The sequence below is a fragment of the Dysidea avara genome, chromosome 4, assembly GCF_963678975.1.
Source record: "Dysidea avara chromosome 4, odDysAvar1.4, whole genome shotgun sequence".
Classification (NCBI taxonomy): Eukaryota; Metazoa; Porifera; class Demospongiae; order Dictyoceratida; family Dysideidae; genus Dysidea; species Dysidea avara.
In genome coordinates, this window is record NC_089275.1 from 49,675,597 (window position 1) to 49,697,045 (window position 21,449).

At 41.9% G+C, this 21,449-nt stretch overlaps 1 protein-coding gene across 1 annotated transcript in view; it reads right to left on the minus strand.

The window, feature by feature from the left end:
- LOC136252647 (ABC transporter A family member 9-like) overlaps positions 1-21,449 on the minus strand; it is a 55,983-nt gene that overhangs the window by 9,659 nt on the left and 24,875 nt on the right. The window contains exons 11-24 of the mRNA XM_066045172.1: positions 13,109-13,149; positions 11,135-11,198; positions 10,967-11,085; positions 10,672-10,760; positions 10,480-10,623; positions 3,182-3,286; positions 3,032-3,132; positions 1,501-1,565; positions 1,363-1,453; positions 1,248-1,315; positions 1,101-1,194; positions 956-1,050; positions 830-904; positions 707-784 (exon numbers count right to left, since the gene is read on the minus strand). Coding sequence (XP_065901244.1) covers positions 707-784; positions 830-904; positions 956-1,050; positions 1,101-1,194; positions 1,248-1,315; positions 1,363-1,453; positions 1,501-1,565; positions 3,032-3,132; positions 3,182-3,286; positions 10,480-10,623; positions 10,672-10,760; positions 10,967-11,085; positions 11,135-11,198; positions 13,109-13,149 — 1,229 coding nt within the window. The remainder of the gene's footprint in view (positions 1-706; positions 785-829; positions 905-955; positions 1,051-1,100; positions 1,195-1,247; positions 1,316-1,362; positions 1,454-1,500; positions 1,566-3,031; positions 3,133-3,181; positions 3,287-10,479; positions 10,624-10,671; positions 10,761-10,966; positions 11,086-11,134; positions 11,199-13,108; positions 13,150-21,449) is intronic.

Here is a 21,449-nt window from a genome sequence, read left to right on the forward strand (position 1 = left end):
AATGTACAGGCATGGTATCACGATAGTCAATAACAAAATATCGTGATATTGATACTTTCAAATATCGCGATATATTGCTAAAACGATAATATCGCTCAGCCCTACTGCTGACATGTCAAATTTACAAGCTACGTAGCTAGCTATTGTAAAGGAAAACAAATGTAGTTAGTAGCTAGCTACACACATACAGCCCAATGAGTCATGGACGACACTGAAGTATATAGTTGTATGTTAGCCAACAAGTATAGAGGCACACTGGTTTTAAGGGAACTACTCCCATGTAGATAATGTTACCTTTCGAGATTACACACTGACTGTTCTATTAGAGTATCTCGATCATTTTGCACCAATTTCAAATTAAATTCTAGGTGTCACGTGATCTTAAATTTTTCTTCTTCTCTTAATTAAATTCTGTGCAAAATTGGGTCGGTCGGGTCCGAGCAACAGCTTTTCAAATAGGTATGGCCTCATTCAGTTTTCACTTTTGCCCTGGCCGTTGTAAAGGTGTTAAAACATAATTTATCCAGCAATGGATACACCTGTTTATGTAAATTATGACAGTACTGCTATACAAATCAATCTTTCTGTTGTTACCACTTTGTAGTAGTACAGCAGCTTCTAGGACTAACACTTTGGTTAACAATTCCTTTTAGATGAAGATACCATAAAGCAGAAGGCAATTATGTGGGGTTTCAGCCATTGTTACCTGTTTCATTGCTCCAGTGACCACATCACTCTCATATTGTCGATATACTCCTCTGATACGAGCATAGAACAACAAGTGCTACAAGGATCATGTGATCTACACATCTAATAATGACACACCCACCTCCTTAACTGTCAACTTGTCATATTGAATATCATATTGTGGACACACCCCCAAGTGGTTGGTAATGTTACCAGTCTGTGGAATGGGTAGGGCTACACTCCTGCACTACCAGTCACACCCACTAACCTCAGTAGCTAAATCATAACCAGCAACACGAGCAGTTCCACTAGTTGGTTCATATAACCCAGTGAGTAGTGATATTAATGTTGTCTTTCCTGCCCCTGTGGACCGGGCTATTATTAGAATAACACCACAACACCCACACACTTACCATTAGGACCTAGTAATCCAAAACACTCGTTACGATTTATCACAACACTGAAGCCCCGCACAGCCACACAAGAGAGTTTACCATTACTGGAGTACTACAGGGTAATACACTACCATATGATACTAATACCAGTCTGGGAAATATTACCTCTTTTCTTAGTTTGTTCAGTACCAGTGGAGCCTCAATTTTATCATAATTGTTAGCAATGTAGTGCTCTGTAATATTACATCATCATCATTGTGATGTCATTAGCCACACCCACCCTCTATAGTGACATCATCATCACATGATTTCTCAAAGTCATAACCATTCTCTTTGATGAGTACAACTCTCTCTTCATTTCTATCTGTGTTCTAAAGTAGCATGATCACATGGTAAGTTATACCATCAGTACACTTACTATTGAGTTGTTAGTGCTAGCCTCTGTAATACATGTAATTCTACCACATAGGAACTTGTAGAGAGCTATAATCAAATAGTATAAGAAACACATAACATAAGTACAAGAGAACTTTAGGGATCAAGGAATAAGAAACAAGGGAGGTAGCCTATACCTGAAGGTGTAGTAGTGGATATTTACTCCCTACTTCAGTCTATACCCATGACTGAATTAGGGATTAAATGTTCACTGATATATCTTCAGGTGTAGGCGACCTCCATTTTTTAATACTTAACCTTTTTTGTCCTTTTTTGTTTACTTTTTGCAACATTACAGTATTATGGCTGGTGAACCCAAGCATATTACATTAGAAGTAAGAATGGCAACAAGGTTATTGTTGTCACCTGAACACTAGCCTCAGTTATCAATTAGTGAAATAGTGAAGTGACCATTACGTTTCGTTTGCGGCTTTGTTCAGCATTACACTACAAGAAGGACCTCTGCAATCAATTCAGCCATTAAGGAAAATTCAGACGATTCCCTGTTACAAACATAACATGTTTGAGGTCATGCACAAACAGACACAAACAAACCCATAGGCTATAGCCAAGAGTTCATAATATAAAAAGAGAGTTGTATTATGAACTCTTGCTATAGCTGAAGCACCTCAAATGACTAACATAACAATCACAAATTTTTCTTAATAGTGCTATTATCCAATGTTGAAATGTATGGGATGTACATTTAGCTAATTTCCACGTTGTTGTCAGTAACTAGGAAAGTGTACGAGGTGAGGAACCAAAATTGTTTGGCATTAGTTGTTAATTGGCCCAACTACAGTCTGACAGGTCAGAAGTTATTTTAGACACTTCACTGCAGACCATCACAACGGCATAGAATAAGTAGTAGTACACTAGCGGAGTGTTGGGCCACATGAAATAGCTCATTAAGGCACTTAGCTGTAATTATTCTGTGTGGCTGCACTTTTATTGGTTCAAGTTGACCAAGAGTAATAATGAAAAAGTGAAGTTTCTACCAGTAATGCATTAATTCATTACCTTTCAGAGCATTCCCAGTACTCGTAGCTAGTAGGCAACAGATAAAAGTGATTAGTGGTGACAATTAAAGTGCTCAGAGATGAAAAATGCAGGGCAGTGTGTAGGCTCCTGTAATAGGTCATCCAGCAGTGACCTTCTGAGTTTGGTCCTTACCAAGCCAAAAATTGCCATAAAAGCTTGTGACACCACCCAGCCTCGTGTAGTTTGAGTAATACTGAGGCTTACACCTAATGAAGCTGTTCAGTGGTAGTTTGATGGTGCAAAAACAAAAAAATGTGTAAAATATGGTCACAATTTGTCAAGAACATTTAAAACACTTTTGCATGCATTACATGTACAATTCAAATTATAGTACAATCAAATTCATCAAACTGTTATGAGCACACCATCACGCATTTAACTACAAGTCACACAATTTTTTTTGGAATCAATGTGACTCAGTGGTTGTCAAATTTTTAAATATCACATGAATATGAACAGTTAAAATTTCTTACCAATAATTGGGAAGAACACATTTTTCCTCACTCCATACTCACTGGGTAATACATGTGACAAGTACACACTTACCACCATGGTAGCAGCTGATGATAACACCCTGTAGTATTGATCACATGAGATCACATGATGGCCACATGATCACTCACAGGTACAGCATAGCAGGAGGTAGAAGATTAGATTCACGTGGCTTCAACATGTACGAGGAGTAGCAGTGATATCTGGCACATGCTCGGTTGAGATAGAACATAATTCTGTGGAATAAAGGTGCATTACATACACTGGGACCTCAGTTATCTGAGCCCCTTGGGATCAGGGGTGGTCCATAAGTCTGAAAAGTCCATATCTGAAACTGTGTATAAATAACCTTAAAAATAGCACAAAGAACCTTTAAAAATTTTTCACCCAACATAAATAAAGTAGAGACACCATAATAGGTTGTGTCATTTTGCAATAGCTAATGAGATTTAGGCTATGCAATGACCACACATAACCTGGTATGTACAAACTGGGCATGACTTCAACATATAACAACATTTTATATACTACATGACTTCCCATTAATGTGATCATCATAGATAATTTTAAGGAGTGTTATCCAAGCACTGTAAATACTCTGGAAAGCAAAATCTCATTAGTAGACGAGGTATACTAATTGTGCGCGACGCTCGTAGCAATTTATTCAAAAAATGTGACGTAATTTGGATTGTGATGAAACTGAGTTTCATGCTCCTTCGCCGGCTCATCAGCTCCTGGTAATATGTAATGTGATAACGTACACTACCTCAACATGTGTAAATGGTGCCATGCTAACTGCATGGTTTCAATTATGAACGTTTCTAGCCTGAATTTCATCACTGTAAAGTGTAGTATGAACACTAGGAAAAGGTTACCTCTTACTGGACTGGTATGTCAGATCATTAGACAACAACACATGATCAGGAGCACTTGTTGATGGTGACAAGTATCACCGACCATCTATCATTGACACCCCACTAGGAGTTTAACGATGAGGTATTGTATACGGTGAAACTAAATAAATAGACCACACAGAAATCTACAAGTACTAATTGTCAGTTTATACTAGCACTAAATACATGTATCACAGTGGAGTGGGGTGTAGTAGGAAACAATTACTTTTATGTGACTGACTGTTATTTACATTCGCCATGAAATTCTTGACAAAATTATACCAAGCATCGCTTCGTTTGTACAAAATCTCCACTGCTAGAATACCCAAAGAAAGTAGCTCTTTCGTTATTGTCTACCATTTCTATACAACCACTACTTTGACCAGTCACATCTCAATGGTGCTTTGTCCCACAGTATTACACTAAATCCCCCACTAGAGTCAACATGTGATGGTGATTCAATTGACATACAAAAGATTATTGATAAGCAATAAAAAAAAATAAAGACAAAGTTTAGAGAAGACATTGTCTGGTCATCACATCACTCGTTTGTGTAGAATAAAACTGTTTAGATATTATTGCAGTGTATAAAATTGAAGGGGTCAGCGGCAAAAGGGGACAAGTGCCATTTGAAAATTTAGGTGGCTACATAGTGGGCATTAAAAAAGACTTTAGGGACATATTTGAATTATTGTGGTATTTGCTAAAAACTAATTTGAGACTGCCATGAACTGTTATTTACTTAGTGACAAGACTATTAATATTAACATGGAAATTTTAAAATAGCAGAGGCCCCTTTCCACTGACCCCTTCAATTACTTTTAAGTTAATGTCTAATGTTTTCATTTCACAGACCATGCCAGTGTTTTAAAAAAAAATTGTGTATTCCTCATAGTTGAAAATAAATTTGTCCCCAAAGGTTTTTAAATGTCAATTCACATCCAAGTTTTGAATTGTGTCCATAATTTTGTAATGGACCAGAAACCATATGCAAGCACTTTACCATGTTGTAACTTTAAGGTGTCTATTGTACATATAAGATAACTAATCCAGATATATTTTTGTATTATATTTTTATGGGCTAGAGTCTTTGTAATCTACAGTTGAGTTGTGTGTGCTGAAGTCATTCGATCTCTGCGAGTAGCTAACAATAGTAGCTAGCCCCCGGATAGTCTACTGAGCCACGATTGCTACAATTGGTGTAGTCGGCAGGATACTGACTGAACCAGCAATTTTTAACCATCATCTCAGTAGTTGTGGTACCGTGGTGGATGTATGTTAATGATACCTGTGAAGGTTAGCTGCTGGTACTCTGGTGTGTTGCTTGTCGCTCTCTGTTATTGCTAGTCGAAAGCCGTGGGAGACCGCTTAGTGCCGACTGATTAACTGCTGTGAGATTGAACACAACATAACTGGGCCAGTGAATGATGTCTACAGCCGCAGGTGGAGCTACCGCAGGTGGAAAAGAGGTCGACACGGCAGGTATCAATATTCATAAAAGTAATAGTTGTATGAGAATTATACCGTCGATAATACCTGATGTGTACAACGGGGAGGCAGAGTGGGATGAATGGATAGCACATTTTGATTGTGTTACTCGAATTAATGGCTGGGACGATGACACACACCTCCTTTGGCTGCACGTCTGAATGATAGGGAAGGCTCAAAGAACTTGGGAGCGCCTTGCCACTAAAGATGTTAAGTTATCGTACCAAACCACTGTATCATCCCTTTGTGAGCAATTTGAACCTAGTAGCAACAGGGATTTATATGCCACTAAATTTCAGACTCCGGAAAGAAACAATGGAGAGTCCTGGGCAGGCTTTGCAGATAGTTTGAGAACAACAGCCGATTGTGCGTTCCCAGAGCTTGATGACAAGGCAAAGGATAGGATAACCCTGGTTCGCTTCCTAGGTTCAATAGACGACCCCACTGTAGCTTTGTCCATTCGTCAGAGGCGTCCTAAGACATTGAACGAGGCGTCACTCCACACACTTGAGATAGAAACAATTCTTTCATTAACACCGGCCGCAGGTGCAAATAATTTAATGACGTCACCAATTTCATTTGCCACTGCAAATGTAAACTTTACTGTGCATGAGATACAAGAAACGGTTCTCCAAGCTATAAACACACTAGTAACTCGTGTGGAAGAACTGGAACAGCAGGTGAGCTATGGCCCTTTGCAACAACAGCAATCCAAAGTGACGTGTCAAAGGTGTGGAGAGATAGGACAGAGGGTGTGCTATTAGTTACAGCTGGCGTAATGCTATGATATGTCAGAGACAGGCTGAAAAACAACAACAGGTAGTGCAATTGTACAACCCTGAACAGGCTACAACCGATAGTGAAATAGTGAACTGTTATCTGTGAACCCAGCAGGGGCATATTACATGGATGGATTAGTAGCTGGAGTGCAAATATCTTTCATGTTGGACACCGGGGCATCAGTTAGTCTGTTGCGAGCTGATGTATGGGAACAGATTTCCTCAGATCAGGCTTTACTACAGTGGAATGGCTCCCGGCTAGTAGGTGTGGAAGGTAGCTCCATTTAAGTCTTGGGCGTGGCTTCTTGCGTTATCAGTTTGGCTGGAATCACAGTGAACGGTGATTTTCTTGTTGCAAGAACTCTTAGCTTGGGACTAGACTTCCTAGAACAACATGGTTGTGTAATAAACACCAAACACCGAGCCTTACACATACAGGGAAGAGCAATACCATTAAAAGGCATAGATAGACCATCCCAATCTCAATGTTCATCAACAATTGAGGCTTTTGTACAACAGAATCTCCATCTACCACCACTTAGTGCAATAGAGGTTATGGTTGCTGCATTCGTCCCAGATGGCCAAGAGATAAAGAATACCTACCTTGCTGAGACAAAGGCACAGGAGGGCACTAGTCACAGTTGCCAATGCCGTGGTTGTACCAAAGCAAACTAATAAGGATAACCAGCTTTGCCACTTACCAACACGAATCATTAATCCATCAGCTGAAAATGTTACACTGCACAAGGGCATGAGAGTGGCAAGGCTAGAACTGATAGAGGACCCTGACTGTGTTGCTGGATTAGGAGAAACTGCTGTAGATGATAAACCAGAAACCTCAGTGTCTATTGAGGCACGACAGCTACTGTGGAACATGGTGGAAAAAAGTGGAGAAACTCTGAACAACAAACAACAAGACCACTTGTACAGGCTTTTGCTTGGATACTCAGATGCATTCTCCCTAACAAGTAAGGACATGGGAAGAACAAACAGATTACAGCATACTATCCCAACAACCACTGAAAATCCCATATGTCAGTGGGCAAGAAGAATCCCACCATTTCGACGTGAAGAGGTTGATAAGCTGCTCCAGGATATGTTGGCGAGAGATGTGATACAGCCATCTACTAGCCCACGGGCATCACCGATAGTTTTAGTGCAGAAGGATGGTTCAGTTAGGCTCTGTGTGGATTATAGAAAGCTGAATAACATTACTAGAAAAAAAGATTCCTACCTACTCCCACGCATTGATGACAGTTGGACACACTGGCAGGCTCACACTGGTTCTCAATGTTGGATCTATTAAGTGGGTATTGGCAAGTGGAAGTAGCTGAGGCAGACAGAGAGAAGACTGCATTTACCACACAACAGGGCTTGTATGAGTTTAAGGTGATGCCTTTTGGCCTATATAATGCTCCAACGCCTTATGGATTTGGTGCTTACTGGAGTACAATGGCAACAATGCCTAGTTTATTTAGATGATATTATTGTGGTAGGTAGAGACTTTGAAGAGCACCTCAGAAATCTAGGTATGGTACTGCAAAAGCTAAAGCAAGCTAACCTCATAGTAAAGCCAGAAAAACGTGCATTGTGTCGAGAAGAAGTTTCATACTTGGGTCACATAGTGTCGAAGCATGGCGTAGCCAATGATCCAGAAAAAACAAAGCAAGTGTCCAGCTGGCCCACACCAACTACTATTCAGGAAGTACAACAATTCCTGGGGTTAGCATCATACTATAGAAGGTTTATCAAAGACTTTTCTACAATAGCAAAACCCTTGCACAGATTCACAGAAAAAGGCCGCTTGTTTAACTGGACCATAGAATGTGCCAATGCTTTTGCAGAGCTCAAACAATGACTAACAACAGCACCGGTACTAGCTTTCCCAGACTATACAAAGCAATTCACCTTAGACACAGATGCTAGCCAAGAAGGAATTGGGGCAGTTCTCTCACAAGAGTTTGGGGTGATGGTCAGGAGAAAGTCATTGCATATGCAAGTTGTACTCTTAGCAAGGCTGAAAGGAAGTATTGTACAACTAGGAAAGAATTGCTAGCAGTTGTAACTTTTATTCGCCATTTCAGACCATACTTACTAGGCTATACATTTAAGCTCTGAACTGACCATAGCTCCCTACAGTGGCTGCAGAACTTTCGTGAGCCTGAAGGCCAGTTAGCTAGATGGCTGGAGCTACTTCAAGAATATGACTTCACAATCATCCACCGAGTTGGAGGCAAACATTCAAACGCAGATGCTATGTCCAGGAGACCAAGTGGACAGCATCAACTCAATATCCAAGTAAATGTACATGATAACAAGCAAGCCCATCAATCAATTGCTGCAGTACAAAATGAAGATGAGGTTTCAACAGAACAGGCAGATGATGAAATGTACACTTCTCAAGTGAATGATGAGGTCATTGGCCCTATTCTCCATGCAAAGGAGACTGGCACTAAACCAAGGAGTGAGAAGATGAAGGGAGAGGACAGAGCAGTCCACATACTCTTACAACAATGGGACCAACTTTTACTCCACAATGGCTTACTATATAGACGGTTTGAGAAAGACAATGGCAATTTTCATCTCCAATTGGTTATTCTTAAAAGTAAGCAGGAGGGTGTTTTGAGTAAGGCACATGCTGGACCATGGGGAGGACATTTAGAAGAAAAAAACCAGAGACTCAAAGAAAGATTTTACTGGCCAGGATATTCACAAAGTGTTAAAGAGTGGTGCCAGACATGTCCAAATTGTGCAGCTAGAAAGAATTCTGCTCATAGATACCAAGGAGCCCTGAAAAATATACGATCTGGATATCCCAAGCAAATAATTGCGATGGATATTATGGGACCATCCCAGAAACCAAGCAGGGAAATTGTTATGTTTTAGTGATTTCAGATTATTTCACGCACTGGGTAGAGGCATATGGCATCCCTAACCAGGAGGCTAATACAGTGGCTGGGAAAATAGTTGACGAAGTGTTTTGCAGATTTGGCATTCCTGAGCAGCTACACTCAGATATGGGAGCCCAATTTGAATCAAAATTAATACATGAAATTTGTAAGCTGCTGCATATCAACAAAACTCATACAACTCCTTACCATCCACAATCTGATGGGTTAGTGGAAAGGTTAAACAGAACTATCCAATCCATGTTAGCCACAACTATTGATGAGTCTGGGGGTAGTGTAGCTTTTTAGCTCTCCCTCTGGGTATTACTGTGCTATGTAGCCACACCTTGTCCCCAACTTTGTAGGGTTCACCATGTGTCTTGTGGTCATACATTTCTTTCTGTCTACCAGCAGCTGTTTTCAAGTTTTGCCTAGCCAGTGTATATGCCTTTTCCAGTGATTGCCGCAGTCTCACTACATACTGTGGGGTTGTTGCAGGTTCTGTCGTAGAGGATTTGTATATCACATCTAGAGGGATCCTTGCTTGTTGCCCAAACATAAGTTGAAATGGAGTGAAACCAGTAGGACTGCTTGCTTGCATTATATGCGAAGCAAACCTTTGACAAATGTTCTGTCCATGCAGTGGACCTTTCACAGTAGTAAAATGCATATCTGATGCAGTGTACCGAGTACAAGATAGCAGAGCTAGGAGACACAGGCAAGTAGTTCATTTTGACAGACTCAAACCATGCAATCCAAACATAAGAACCCAAGAAAATAGCCAATCTGTTGGTAACACATCACCAACTCAACAGAGTACCCAGTCTACCACAAGCACATCACCCGCACCTGATACAGTTGTTAACACCACTCCCCCAGGAACCGACCTACAGTTAGTGGAGGATGATTATACACATGATCAGCCTGTGCAAGTCTCTACAGATCCTGTTCCATCAACATCAGATCAGCCAAGACGCTATCCACTGAGGACATCAAGGAAAAGGCCAGCACGTTATGAAGATGGATATGAATGAATATGGGACATGTTCTCACAGAACAGGGAGTGATGTAATGGATCAGAAACCATATGCAAGCACTTTACCATGTTGTAACTTTAAGGTGTCTATTGTACATTTAAGATAACTAATACAGATATATTTTTGTATTATATTTTTATGGGCTAGAGTCTTTGTAATCTACAGTTGAGTTGTGTGTGCTGAAGTTATTGTGTGTTGAAGATAAGCCATTCAATCTCTGCGAGTAGCTAACAATAGTAGCTAGCCCCCGGATAGTCTACTGAGCCACGACTGCTACAATTTCACTATGCATCTTTTACAACATAGCAAAGAGATATATGAGCACTCCTACATACTGATTTTACCTGTAGAATGAGAATGGAGGGTATACCATGAAGATGAATGGAGGAGTCTTGTTCTCAGAGAACACTTCAAACAAGTTTAACATCAATGATATCACTACTCCAGTTATCACTACCATGTATGTCACCACCACTGCTGTACGTGGCCTAATACAGAGGAAACCCTTATCATTACTCTAATAAGTGATCACTCACTTGTTAAAGAAATTACTAAAGAAGAATCCCATCACTACAGCACCATGACCCCAGGAGAATAATACTACCAACAACACTAGCCAGTTGGTCTGTAATGGATAGATCATGTGATATGGTAATGGTTAATGTGATATGGTAATGGTTAATGTGATATGGTAATGGGTCATGTGATATGGTAATGGGTCATGTGATATGGTAATGGATCATGTGATATGGTAATGGTTAATGTGATATGGTAATGGATCATGTGATATGGTAATGGTTAATGTGATATGGTAATGGTTCATGTGATCACCTGTGTAAACAGTCTGATACGGAAGGCTAATGACATCGCTGCAATTACCATGACGATGAAAAAGTACAAACAATAATTGAACAAGTATTGGATGACAGTGTAAGCTGGTCGTGATAGTCCTGAGGGTAGATCATGTGATGAAGACACTACAAACTAGGACACACCCACCACACTGCTCCATCATTATTAAATGTCTTTCATGTTTATCCTTCACAAGACCAGCCACAAATACCTGATGAAGGATGATAATGACATAATATATATATATGTGTGTGTGTGTGTGTGTGTGTGTGTGTGTGTGTGTGTGTGTGTGTGTGTGTGTGTGTGTGTGTGTGTGTGTGTGTGTGTGTGTGTGTGTGTGTGTGTGTGTGTGTGTGTGTGTGTGTGTGTGTGTGTGTGTGGGATGGGGGGGAGGTGGGTGTAGCATGTTATACCGCACAATACAAATTTTTGGAAAGATAAAATTTTGGTAATTTAAATAGAAGAGAATGAGTATTACACAGTACTACACAGTACTACACAGTATTACACAACATGTACTAGCAAATTCTATCTCAAGTTGACTAAAACTTAGACAACAATTTTATAGCAAATCAAAGTTGATCCACCTAATTTACCAATTTTTTTTGTACACAACAGAAGCACTGACATAGTTTCCATAACATATTGGCCAGGTTAATCCATCATAGTGGCATAACATACTGGCCAGGTTAATACTATCATAGTGGCATAACACACTGGCCAGGTTAATACTATCATAGTGGCATAACATACTGGCCAGGTTAATACTATCATAGTGGCATAACACACTGGCCAGGTTAATACTATCGTAGTGGCATAACATACTGGCCAGGTTAATACTATCGTAGTGGCATAACACACTGGCCAGGTTAATACTATCATAGTGGCATAACATACTGGCCAGGTTAATACTATCATAGTGGCATAACACACTGGCTAGGTTAATACTATCGTAGTGGCATAACATACTGGCCAGGTTAATACTATCATAGTGGCATAACACACTGGCTAGGTTAATACTATCGTAGTGGCATAACATACTGGCCAGGTTAATACTATCATAGTGGCATAACATACTGGCCAGGTTAATACTATCGTAGTGGCATAACACACTGGCTAGGTTAATACTATCGTAGTGGCATAACATACTGGCCAGGTTAATACTATCATAGTGGCATAACATACTGGCCAGGTTAATACTATCATAGTGGCATAACATACTGGCCAGGTTAATACTATCATAGTGGCATAACATACTGGCCAGGTTAATACTATCATAGTGGCATAACACACTGGCCAGGTTAATACTATCATAGTGGCATAACATACTGGCCAGGTTAATACTATCATAGTGGCATAACATACTGGCCAGGTTAATACTATCGTAGTGGCATAACATACTGGCCAGGTTAATACTATCATAATGGCATAACATACTGGCCAGGTTAATACTATCATAGTGGCATAACACACTGGCTAGGTTAATACTATCGTAGTGGCATAACATACTGGCCAGGTTAATACTATCATAGTGGCATAACACACTGGCCAGGTTAATACTATCATAGTGGCATAACATACTGGCCAGGTTAATACTATCATAGTGGCATAACACACTGGCCAGGTTAATACTATCGTAGTGGCATAACATACTGGCCAGGTTAATACTATCATAGTGGCATAACACACTGGCCAGGTTAATACTATCATAGTGGCATAACACACTGGCCAGGTTAATACTATCGTAGTGGCATAACATACTGGCCAGGTTAATACTATCATAGTGGCATAACATACATCAACACTAGTGTCTCTAACGTATTTAGAAATAATCATGGTACTAGCATTATGAAGTGTTCAGTTGTTTATAACTACATAACTAACATTATCAGGGTTTTTGATAAGTATTTGATTCTGAGCCAACCAGATATCTGCTCTTCAACCAATAGTATACAACTTGGCCAGTCAGTTCAAATTTGAAGTGTATTAGCCACTAATCTGAGCCAGTAAAAATTGGATCAGAAGCCATGGAGTGTGTGGGTCATATTGTGTTCATACTTGGCCAATGGAGCACCTTATCAAATACCCTGTGGCCTGCTTATGTTAGTACACAGAACTTACAGGAATAATGAATGAGGTAGCAAATGGGTACAACAGTCCACCTAAAAATACAATAACAAGTATTACATGTGTGTACACCAGTTGTAACATGCTTACAAGAGATACAGAAACACAAAAAAATATCCCAAGGGTTTGCAAATCCCAGGGTTATTATTACACAGTACGATAGTACTGTATAGTAGGGACCACAAAGGAGTAGGCGTGACCCATGGGATAACATCACCCAAAAACCAGCCTCAATTTTCCCTGACGACGATGAAGCAGTATTGGTTAGGTAAAACTAAGTCCAAACAAGCTTTCAGATCGACCCGAAATGCTTTCAACAAGTTGCTATGGAATTTTTTTTAACGGAATTTTCTACTGAATAGCTGACTGACTGATGCCTTCAGACAAGCGTAACTCGATAACGGCTAAGGCTATGGGCTTGATTTTTTCACTGTTCGACGTCACTTCGGCCAGACAGGTACCTTTTGGCATACCACAGTACGTACAGTGCATTCTTCATGGACTTACCAGTGTCCTCCTTTGTGTCCCATTCATCTTTGTTGACAACGAAAAGTGTCGATTTGGCTGGCTTCCTCCGTAACAGAAATCGTCCGTATTTTTCATAGTGGCTATTATGATAGCAGAGGTGCTTTTCGAACAGTTCTTGATTCATACTGCTGTGTAATGGGTTGAACATAGCCGATAAAGAAGTGTAATGGATACTTCACCTTTCAGACGATAATTGATATAACTGGGGCGCACGGCACCATTTCTTTCTTTCAGTATGCATGGATTGCAGAGGTGCTTTTCAAACAGTTCTTGATTCGAAATGCAGAGTAACGCATTGAACATAGCTGACAACGAAGCGTAATGGATACTTCACTTTTCAGACAATAATTGAGATGCGCGGCACCATTTTACATGCAGTATGCATGAGTTCACCAGTCATAATAATTATTTACAAAAAAAAGTTAACAAACAAGTACACAGAAAAATTTGGAATTTTCAACTAGAGTAGGGACCATAGCACATCGATAAAAAGTCCTGAAACAAGCTGGAGTAGTGCATGATATTAAATCACAGTAAAACAATAAGAAGTGTTATATCCCTACTGTGCATTTGTAAGCATTATATTTCGGTCATATCCTTAGTAACCATTTATGTTAATGTTATCCATGTTATTTTAAATAACCATGATATCCCTAGTAACCATGTTATGATATCCCTAGTAACCATGTTATGATATCCCTAGTAACCATGTTATGATATCCCTAGTAATCATGTACACGTTAAAACCCTGTCTCCACCAAATTTGTAGACGCTCAAATCTACTAGTTCTTTCTAAACTGCTATAACTTGCAAACCACACTTATTTGCTATAGAACAAGGAATATGTTTATGGAGTTTTTGTTTACATTTACACAACAGCAACCACAAGGTCACTGTATAATGTTAAAGTGCAAAAACTGAGTGAAAACTCTCACAACTTATCAGTCTAGTACTGATGAAGGTTAGTAGCTTAACCGTGGTTAGCACCAGAAGAATCACGTAAGCCTCTAATAATAAATGTGACTGGATTTTGGAAAAACGATCTAAATCGCACATTAGGGGTTTCGAGATACACGGCTTTAAAGAATTCAAGCCAGCATAACTCAAGTATAGCAAGCATGCGTATGAAATTTACACTAAAGATGCATTAATCTGTTACCTTTCAGACCACTTCCAGTACTTGAAGCTGCTGGTAGAGTTTCCCGCCAAATAAGATAGAAAATCTGAGCTGTTGGACAAGCGAAGTAGTATCACGAGTGCTCACAAAGGGGTGGAGGGATGGGCAAGGGTTAGACCTCAAAATGGAGGCAGACCACGATTGGAGTCCAGAGACGAGATTACAGGGCTGTGCTGGCTCCTTAGTGGCTGTATGTAGCAAAATCCACAGAAAAAAACGTCTGGCCAACATTATCAGGCTGTCCACCAGTAAACCATTGATTCTTGCCAAGCCAGGTCCTTCACAAGGCCTAAAACCGCCATTCAAGCTCTACACCCCCCCAGAAAAGACGTCTGTTGAAACCAGCCTCGAGTAGTTTGAGTGATATTGAGTGTCAAAACTACTAGTACGATAGTGTAGCTATCCACTGGTGGTGCTAAGTTTGATTTTGCCTGATATGCGATTTGGATCAGTTTTGTAAAATCTGGTCACAAATAGTCATGTGATAAGAAAAAGGTGCCAATTCGTGGTCTCATGACTGAAAGTGACAACGAGCGTGAACATTTGAGATGGACAACAGTGAGGTTCCAACATTAAGTGGGAGTATCCGGTGCCGTATCAACATCCAATTGACTATTCCAACGACTGTGTCTACAGTTGAGCTAAGACCAGAGGACGTTCAGGAGATTGTTACCGGTCTGGCCTCTAACCCGAGTGCCCTAGCCGCAGTGGCCCTAATGATTCAAACAGATCAACAACTGGTTCTACCGACAGGTTCTTCAGAGTTGTTGTCCAGCACAGCAGGAGTCAGTTATTACATACCAACTCACCAACCACCAGAAGTCTCACAATCCAGTTACTGACTACCACTTCTCCTTCCTCACACAGGGAGTGAAATATGATTTAGATCCCCAATGGCTTAGAATATAGGTACCTTTGGCCCCTCAACTTAGGAATATTTAATTTGCGGTTTAGGCAGGATTGGTGATAATTAAATGGAAATGGTGGGCTCCTAAAATATATATTTCCAGTTTAGGCAATAAATGTCTTTAGCCTGTAGGCAGGTAGTAGCTACGCATACATCTGTGAGGACAGGTGGACGGGCAATCCAGTCAGACCAGGGCACAGTCACACGTCTCTATACTTGGTAACTGGATTCAACACAGTCCAGGCAACACCTGTTTGGCACAGTCTGGAACTCAATGTTATCTACTTCCAAGACCAATCTCTGGGTTGCAGTACCCCTCCCGGAATATCAGCCAACCACAGGAATCTCAGGCAACCACTGTCACACCTACAGCAGCAACACAAACATGGAGCTATGTCGGTAGCACTTCACAGACATGAGCTACATCGGTAGCACACAAAGACATGACCTACATCAGTAACACTTCACAGACATGAGCTACATCGGTAGCACATCACAGACATGAGCTACATCAGTAGCACACAAAGACATGAGCTACATCAGTGGCACTTCACAGACATGAGCTATGTTGGTAGCACTTCACAGACGTGAGCTACGTTGGTAGCACATCACAGACATGAACTACATTGATAGCACAGCAAAACATGAGCTGTCAGTAGCTCACCATAACAGGAACTATGTCGGTAGCACACTGACGAGAGTTACATAAGCATAACAAACAGGTGTGGTATCCGCCCAGAAAACCACAGCAGCAAACAAATCAGTAGTACCAGTGAAGCTCCACAACCAGGCCATCTGAAGAGCACACTAGCTACGTTGTGCCCTGCTGCATTCATCTAACCAGCCCACTTACTTGATGCTCACACAATCCAGGTAGTCCTTCTGACACTGTTTCAAGGGCAAACAACATTAAAACCACAAGACCGGGGTAGGCAGAGGTGGTAACTTCTCACCTTAACCCGGTAATGCTCCGTCTTAATCCATTTCCCCTAACAGGTCTCCAGAGACTAGGAGTTCTCCCAACCTCACAGCAGCTACAGTAGGCTGCAATCAATCAGTTCACAACTGAGCACCAAGGATTATTGGTTCAAGCTGTCAACACAGCAACAGCAGCATGCCACAATCAGCAGCAACGTCAACAGCTAACTGCCCAGTGACAGCAAATAACTCCCATGCAATCACAACCTCATGGCTGTACAGTGTCACACCACAAGCGTCAAATAGTAACATGCAGCTCACTGAGCCAACAAACACCCTGGTCCATTGGGACAGGCTTACCACTGCTTCCAAAGAAACTCATCCGACAAATCAAAGCAGGAGAATTCGTAATCTTCTGTGACCTACCCCCAGCCAGAGTACGGCCTCCAGCCATCCTTGACACAAACCTGATGTCAATCTTGGCACTTCTCCAACTGCAAGAGGTTGAGCATCAAAAGAAACTCATACCAGACTTCCTCACCTGGTCTCAATGTTTTGCAGTTTACACTGCAGTATTGGGGCCCCAGAGGCTACTGGAGCTCATGGCCTATCAATTCGACATGACCAAACATGCCAGGAAATACAGATAGCCCTCCTGGGCCGTGTACGATATGAACTATAGTCAGGAGGCAGTGGGCAGGCCGACCCTCTCATGGGCAGAAGCAGCCGGGCACTGTGAGGCAAAATTCTTTTCACAATGCTTCACTGGGATGGCCAAAGACCCTAACGAAGCCTGGTGCAGAACATGCCAGTCACTAGACCACTCAACAACTGTGACGCCTTGGCAAAAGATCCCTCAAAGAGAAGGAGAGTCATCTCGCTCCAGTGGACTACCACAGATATGCTACAACTACAACACAAAGGGTTGTGTATATAACAAGTGTCACCGCCGTCATATCTGCCTTTGTTGTCGGGAAAATCACTCCCACTGTAAGTGTCCACATCCTGAGGCAAATCATAACTCTTAACAGGACAAGAAGTTGCTTTATGGCCGACACAGAACCCGTAACTGAAACAACTGATTTTGGAAACAGATAACCACTGCTATATATATATCCCAGTATACAATGCACGTGTATCTGTCTTTGTTTTATCAACCTAATCACTTATCATAATTCAACACCTCACCAACCTGGGGGCAACACACTATATATTACATTCTACTAATATCAGAATCACCATGCACATGTACCTACTATCACAGGTCCTGCAGCACCACTTACAGAGGAGTACCCATACACACAGCAGCTGGAAAGACTAGCATCCAGGATATTGCCCCCTGGTCCACCTCTACCACACCACACAGCTGATGTTGTATCACCAATGGTGATCTCATTCTGGCAGGAGCGCTTAAGACATCACCCAGATCACCACTTCGCCCAATTAATACTCTCAGACTTAGAAAATGGATTCTCCATTGGATTCGAGGCTACATCACAGCTTAGATCAACCAGATCTCTGCAGGGGAACACCCAGAGGCGGTCTCTGCATATATTCAGGATGAGTGGACACATGGGACACGTTGGTCCTAGAGAGATGGCACAGCAACTGAACATACAACTGAACCCACTTGACACTATCCCACCCCCCCCCCCCCCCCCCACCAAAAAACAAGCCAGAAAAATGGCAACTTATTACGGATCTTTCCTTGCCAGAAGGATTTAGCATTAACAACAACATCCCCAAGGAGGATTGTAGCTTTCATTACACATCAGTAGACCTTGAGGTAAAGCAGATCAGACAGTTGGGACCTGGTGCCTTAATGGCAAAATGGACACTGAACAAGCATACAGAAACATTCCTGTTGCCCTAAGTGATCGAAGGTTGCTTGGTCTAGTATGGCAGTCCCAAGCATACGTGGACAAGGTCCTACCATTCGGCCTCCGTTCTGCACCACTTATATTTTCTGCAGTGGCAGAAACTCCCCTATGGATAATGATGCGGAGGGGCGTCTCCTGGGCCATTCATTACGTCGACGACTTCCTGACCATCGGGGCACCTAACTCAGATGAATGTCAGCAAAACATGGCTCTCGTGCACAAAACATGCTGACAAGCAGGCCTCCCACTAGAGCTGTCAAAGACACAAGGCCCATTGGACAAGCTTACCTTCTTGGGGATAGAGCTGGACTCAACAGCTATGGAGATTCATCTACTGGAAGACAAATTGGTTCATGCTCTAAAACCTCTAGCTCATTGGCGAGTCCGAAAGCGGGCCTGCAGGAAACGGGACCTCCTTTCACTCATTGGAGTGATTTCTCATGCCAGCAAAGTTGTTCAAAGTAGCAGAATCTTTCTCCGGAGACTGATAAATCTCTCCACAACTGTAGAGGACAGCAGTCACTTTTAATCGCCTCAACGCTGAGGCGAAATCAGACATTGAGTGGTGGTTTCAGTTTATTTGACAGTGGAACAGCCATGCCATTCTGCCACCTCCATTGCTGCAAACATTTACACCTAGTGTCCGACGCTTCAGGAAGCTGGGGTTATGGAGCCTTCTGGGGTTGCGACTGGTTTCATCTCCCGTAGAACAACACACTTCAAGATACGCATATCTCCACCAAGGAGCTGGCTCCAATCGCGCTAGGGCTTGGTAAAGACACACAATACACGCACTGTCAGACAATACAGCGGCAGTAGCAGCAATTAATAACTGTAAATTGGCACTTGAAGAATCAGCACACCTGCTACGCTGTCTGGCATTCCTCACAGCCCACGTGAACTAGTAGCTTGTCACATACTGGGTCAACACAATATATTGGCGGACACACTGTCTAGGAACAATGTAGAATTATCCTGTGTGTTACACCCACAGGCACAACCCAGGCCAGTAATCCTCCCAAAGCAACTCATCAGACTCCTAATCACGAAGCAACTGGACTGAATGTCACAGCATTGGACAGAGCTGTGGACAGCTACCTTGACTCTGGTCTAGCTACGTCTACAATAAGAACATATGAAGCAGGGATAACACACTATTCAGCACTTTGTGAACAATTAAACACACAACTCATGCCCTCAACAGAGCCACTCCTCTGCAGATTTGTAACCTATTTAGCCAACATCAATATATCACATAACACCATTAAGGTTTACTTGGTGGGGGTACGACAACTGCACATTCGAAGGGGTGAGTGGATGCCATCTACGGATGACATGCCATGGCTGAAGCAAGTCCTAAGAGGGATAAATATATGCCAGTCGAAAGCTGGTGGCACTAACCAGCTACCTTGCCTCCCCATCACCCCAGAGGCTCTATTGAGAATAAAGACCGCTTGGGAGCAAGAAGGCCTTAACAAAGACAAGATAATGTTCTGGGCGGCATTTGTTTCTTTGGATTCCTGCAGTCAGGAGAGATATGCCTTGGTATGGATGGCCCCTTTGACCCAACAAGAGACCTGACGCCACAGGATATTGAAATCAACAGCATAGGGAGTCCCCAACTCTTGAGACTCCACTTAAAACACTCCAAAACAGACCCTTTCATCAGACATACTTATATCGAGAACACACGATGAGCTCTACCCAGTGTCAGCCCTCTTAGATCCTGGTTAAATCATCAGGAAGCTGACTGAAGAGGTCCACTATTCTACTTTCAATCAGGTACACCTCTGGCTCGCAGCACCTTGTGATTCATTTTAAGGGGGCACTTTCAGCAGTGGGAACTAATCCAGAAAGGTTTGCGGGTCATAGCTTTCGCATTGGGGCTGCAACTACAGCAGTACAAAAGGACCCATCCGACTATGCGATAAAGCAGCTGGAGTGGTGGAAAAGCACCATGTACCAAAGATACTTCAAACCATCACCTGCAACTTTGGGCACTCTGGCAACCTCAATCTCTACAGTTCACCAGGAGTATCAGCCAGGTGATTTATTGCCACCTCCCAGACGACAGTAACATCTGAAGACTTTAGACTCCTCCGTAGCTAACCAAACAAAAAGTATAACTGTATTATGTTAATCAAGCCATTAATCATGCCAGCAGGTAGTTATAACTGTATGCATATACAACGACCTATACTCAGGTCAATGTCCCAGATATATACTCTACGACAGACGGGTGGTCAGGTAGAGCACATGCTAGTCCGATACACGGCCTACACACTGTAGACCCTGATCAAGGCCGCTCATAGTCTACTTCATGCCAGCTGGAGCATAATCAAAAGAATCACAGATAAGCCTCAATAATATAGTACGTGCTATATCATCTATGCTTCTACACACTAAAGGGCTCCTATTATAGCTACAACCCCACCTTGGGCTTTCTTTGGGTTATGGAACTCACAGCCACAGAAGCTCGAGTTAGCTGCGAAAGGGGCCAACAATGCCTATCGAGCCATACAAAAGACATCAAGGATCAAAATATGTGCAACGGAAGCTTTGAGCCCTTCCTGCACGCTGACAGATCATGTGACTGTGGTTCACACAATATGCAACCGTTACTGGACAAAAACCTGCCAAATAGATAGAGATGTATATATAAAGGCGCACAGGCAATGACTACTGATTATACACAGCACTCTCGTGATTCAGCAGAATTGTGCTAACTTATAATAACACAGCAAACATGGCTACCCAGTTGACAGTTGAGGCACAGAGGAGGTACAACATGCACACATGAGTGCATATGTCTTGTATAGGGAAGCTATTTCGTGGGGTTATCAACGAAAAATACGTGCCGATCGAACTCTTTTCTTATGCTTAATTCAACGGTGCAATCTACCCCATTCAACCCCATTCAACCCC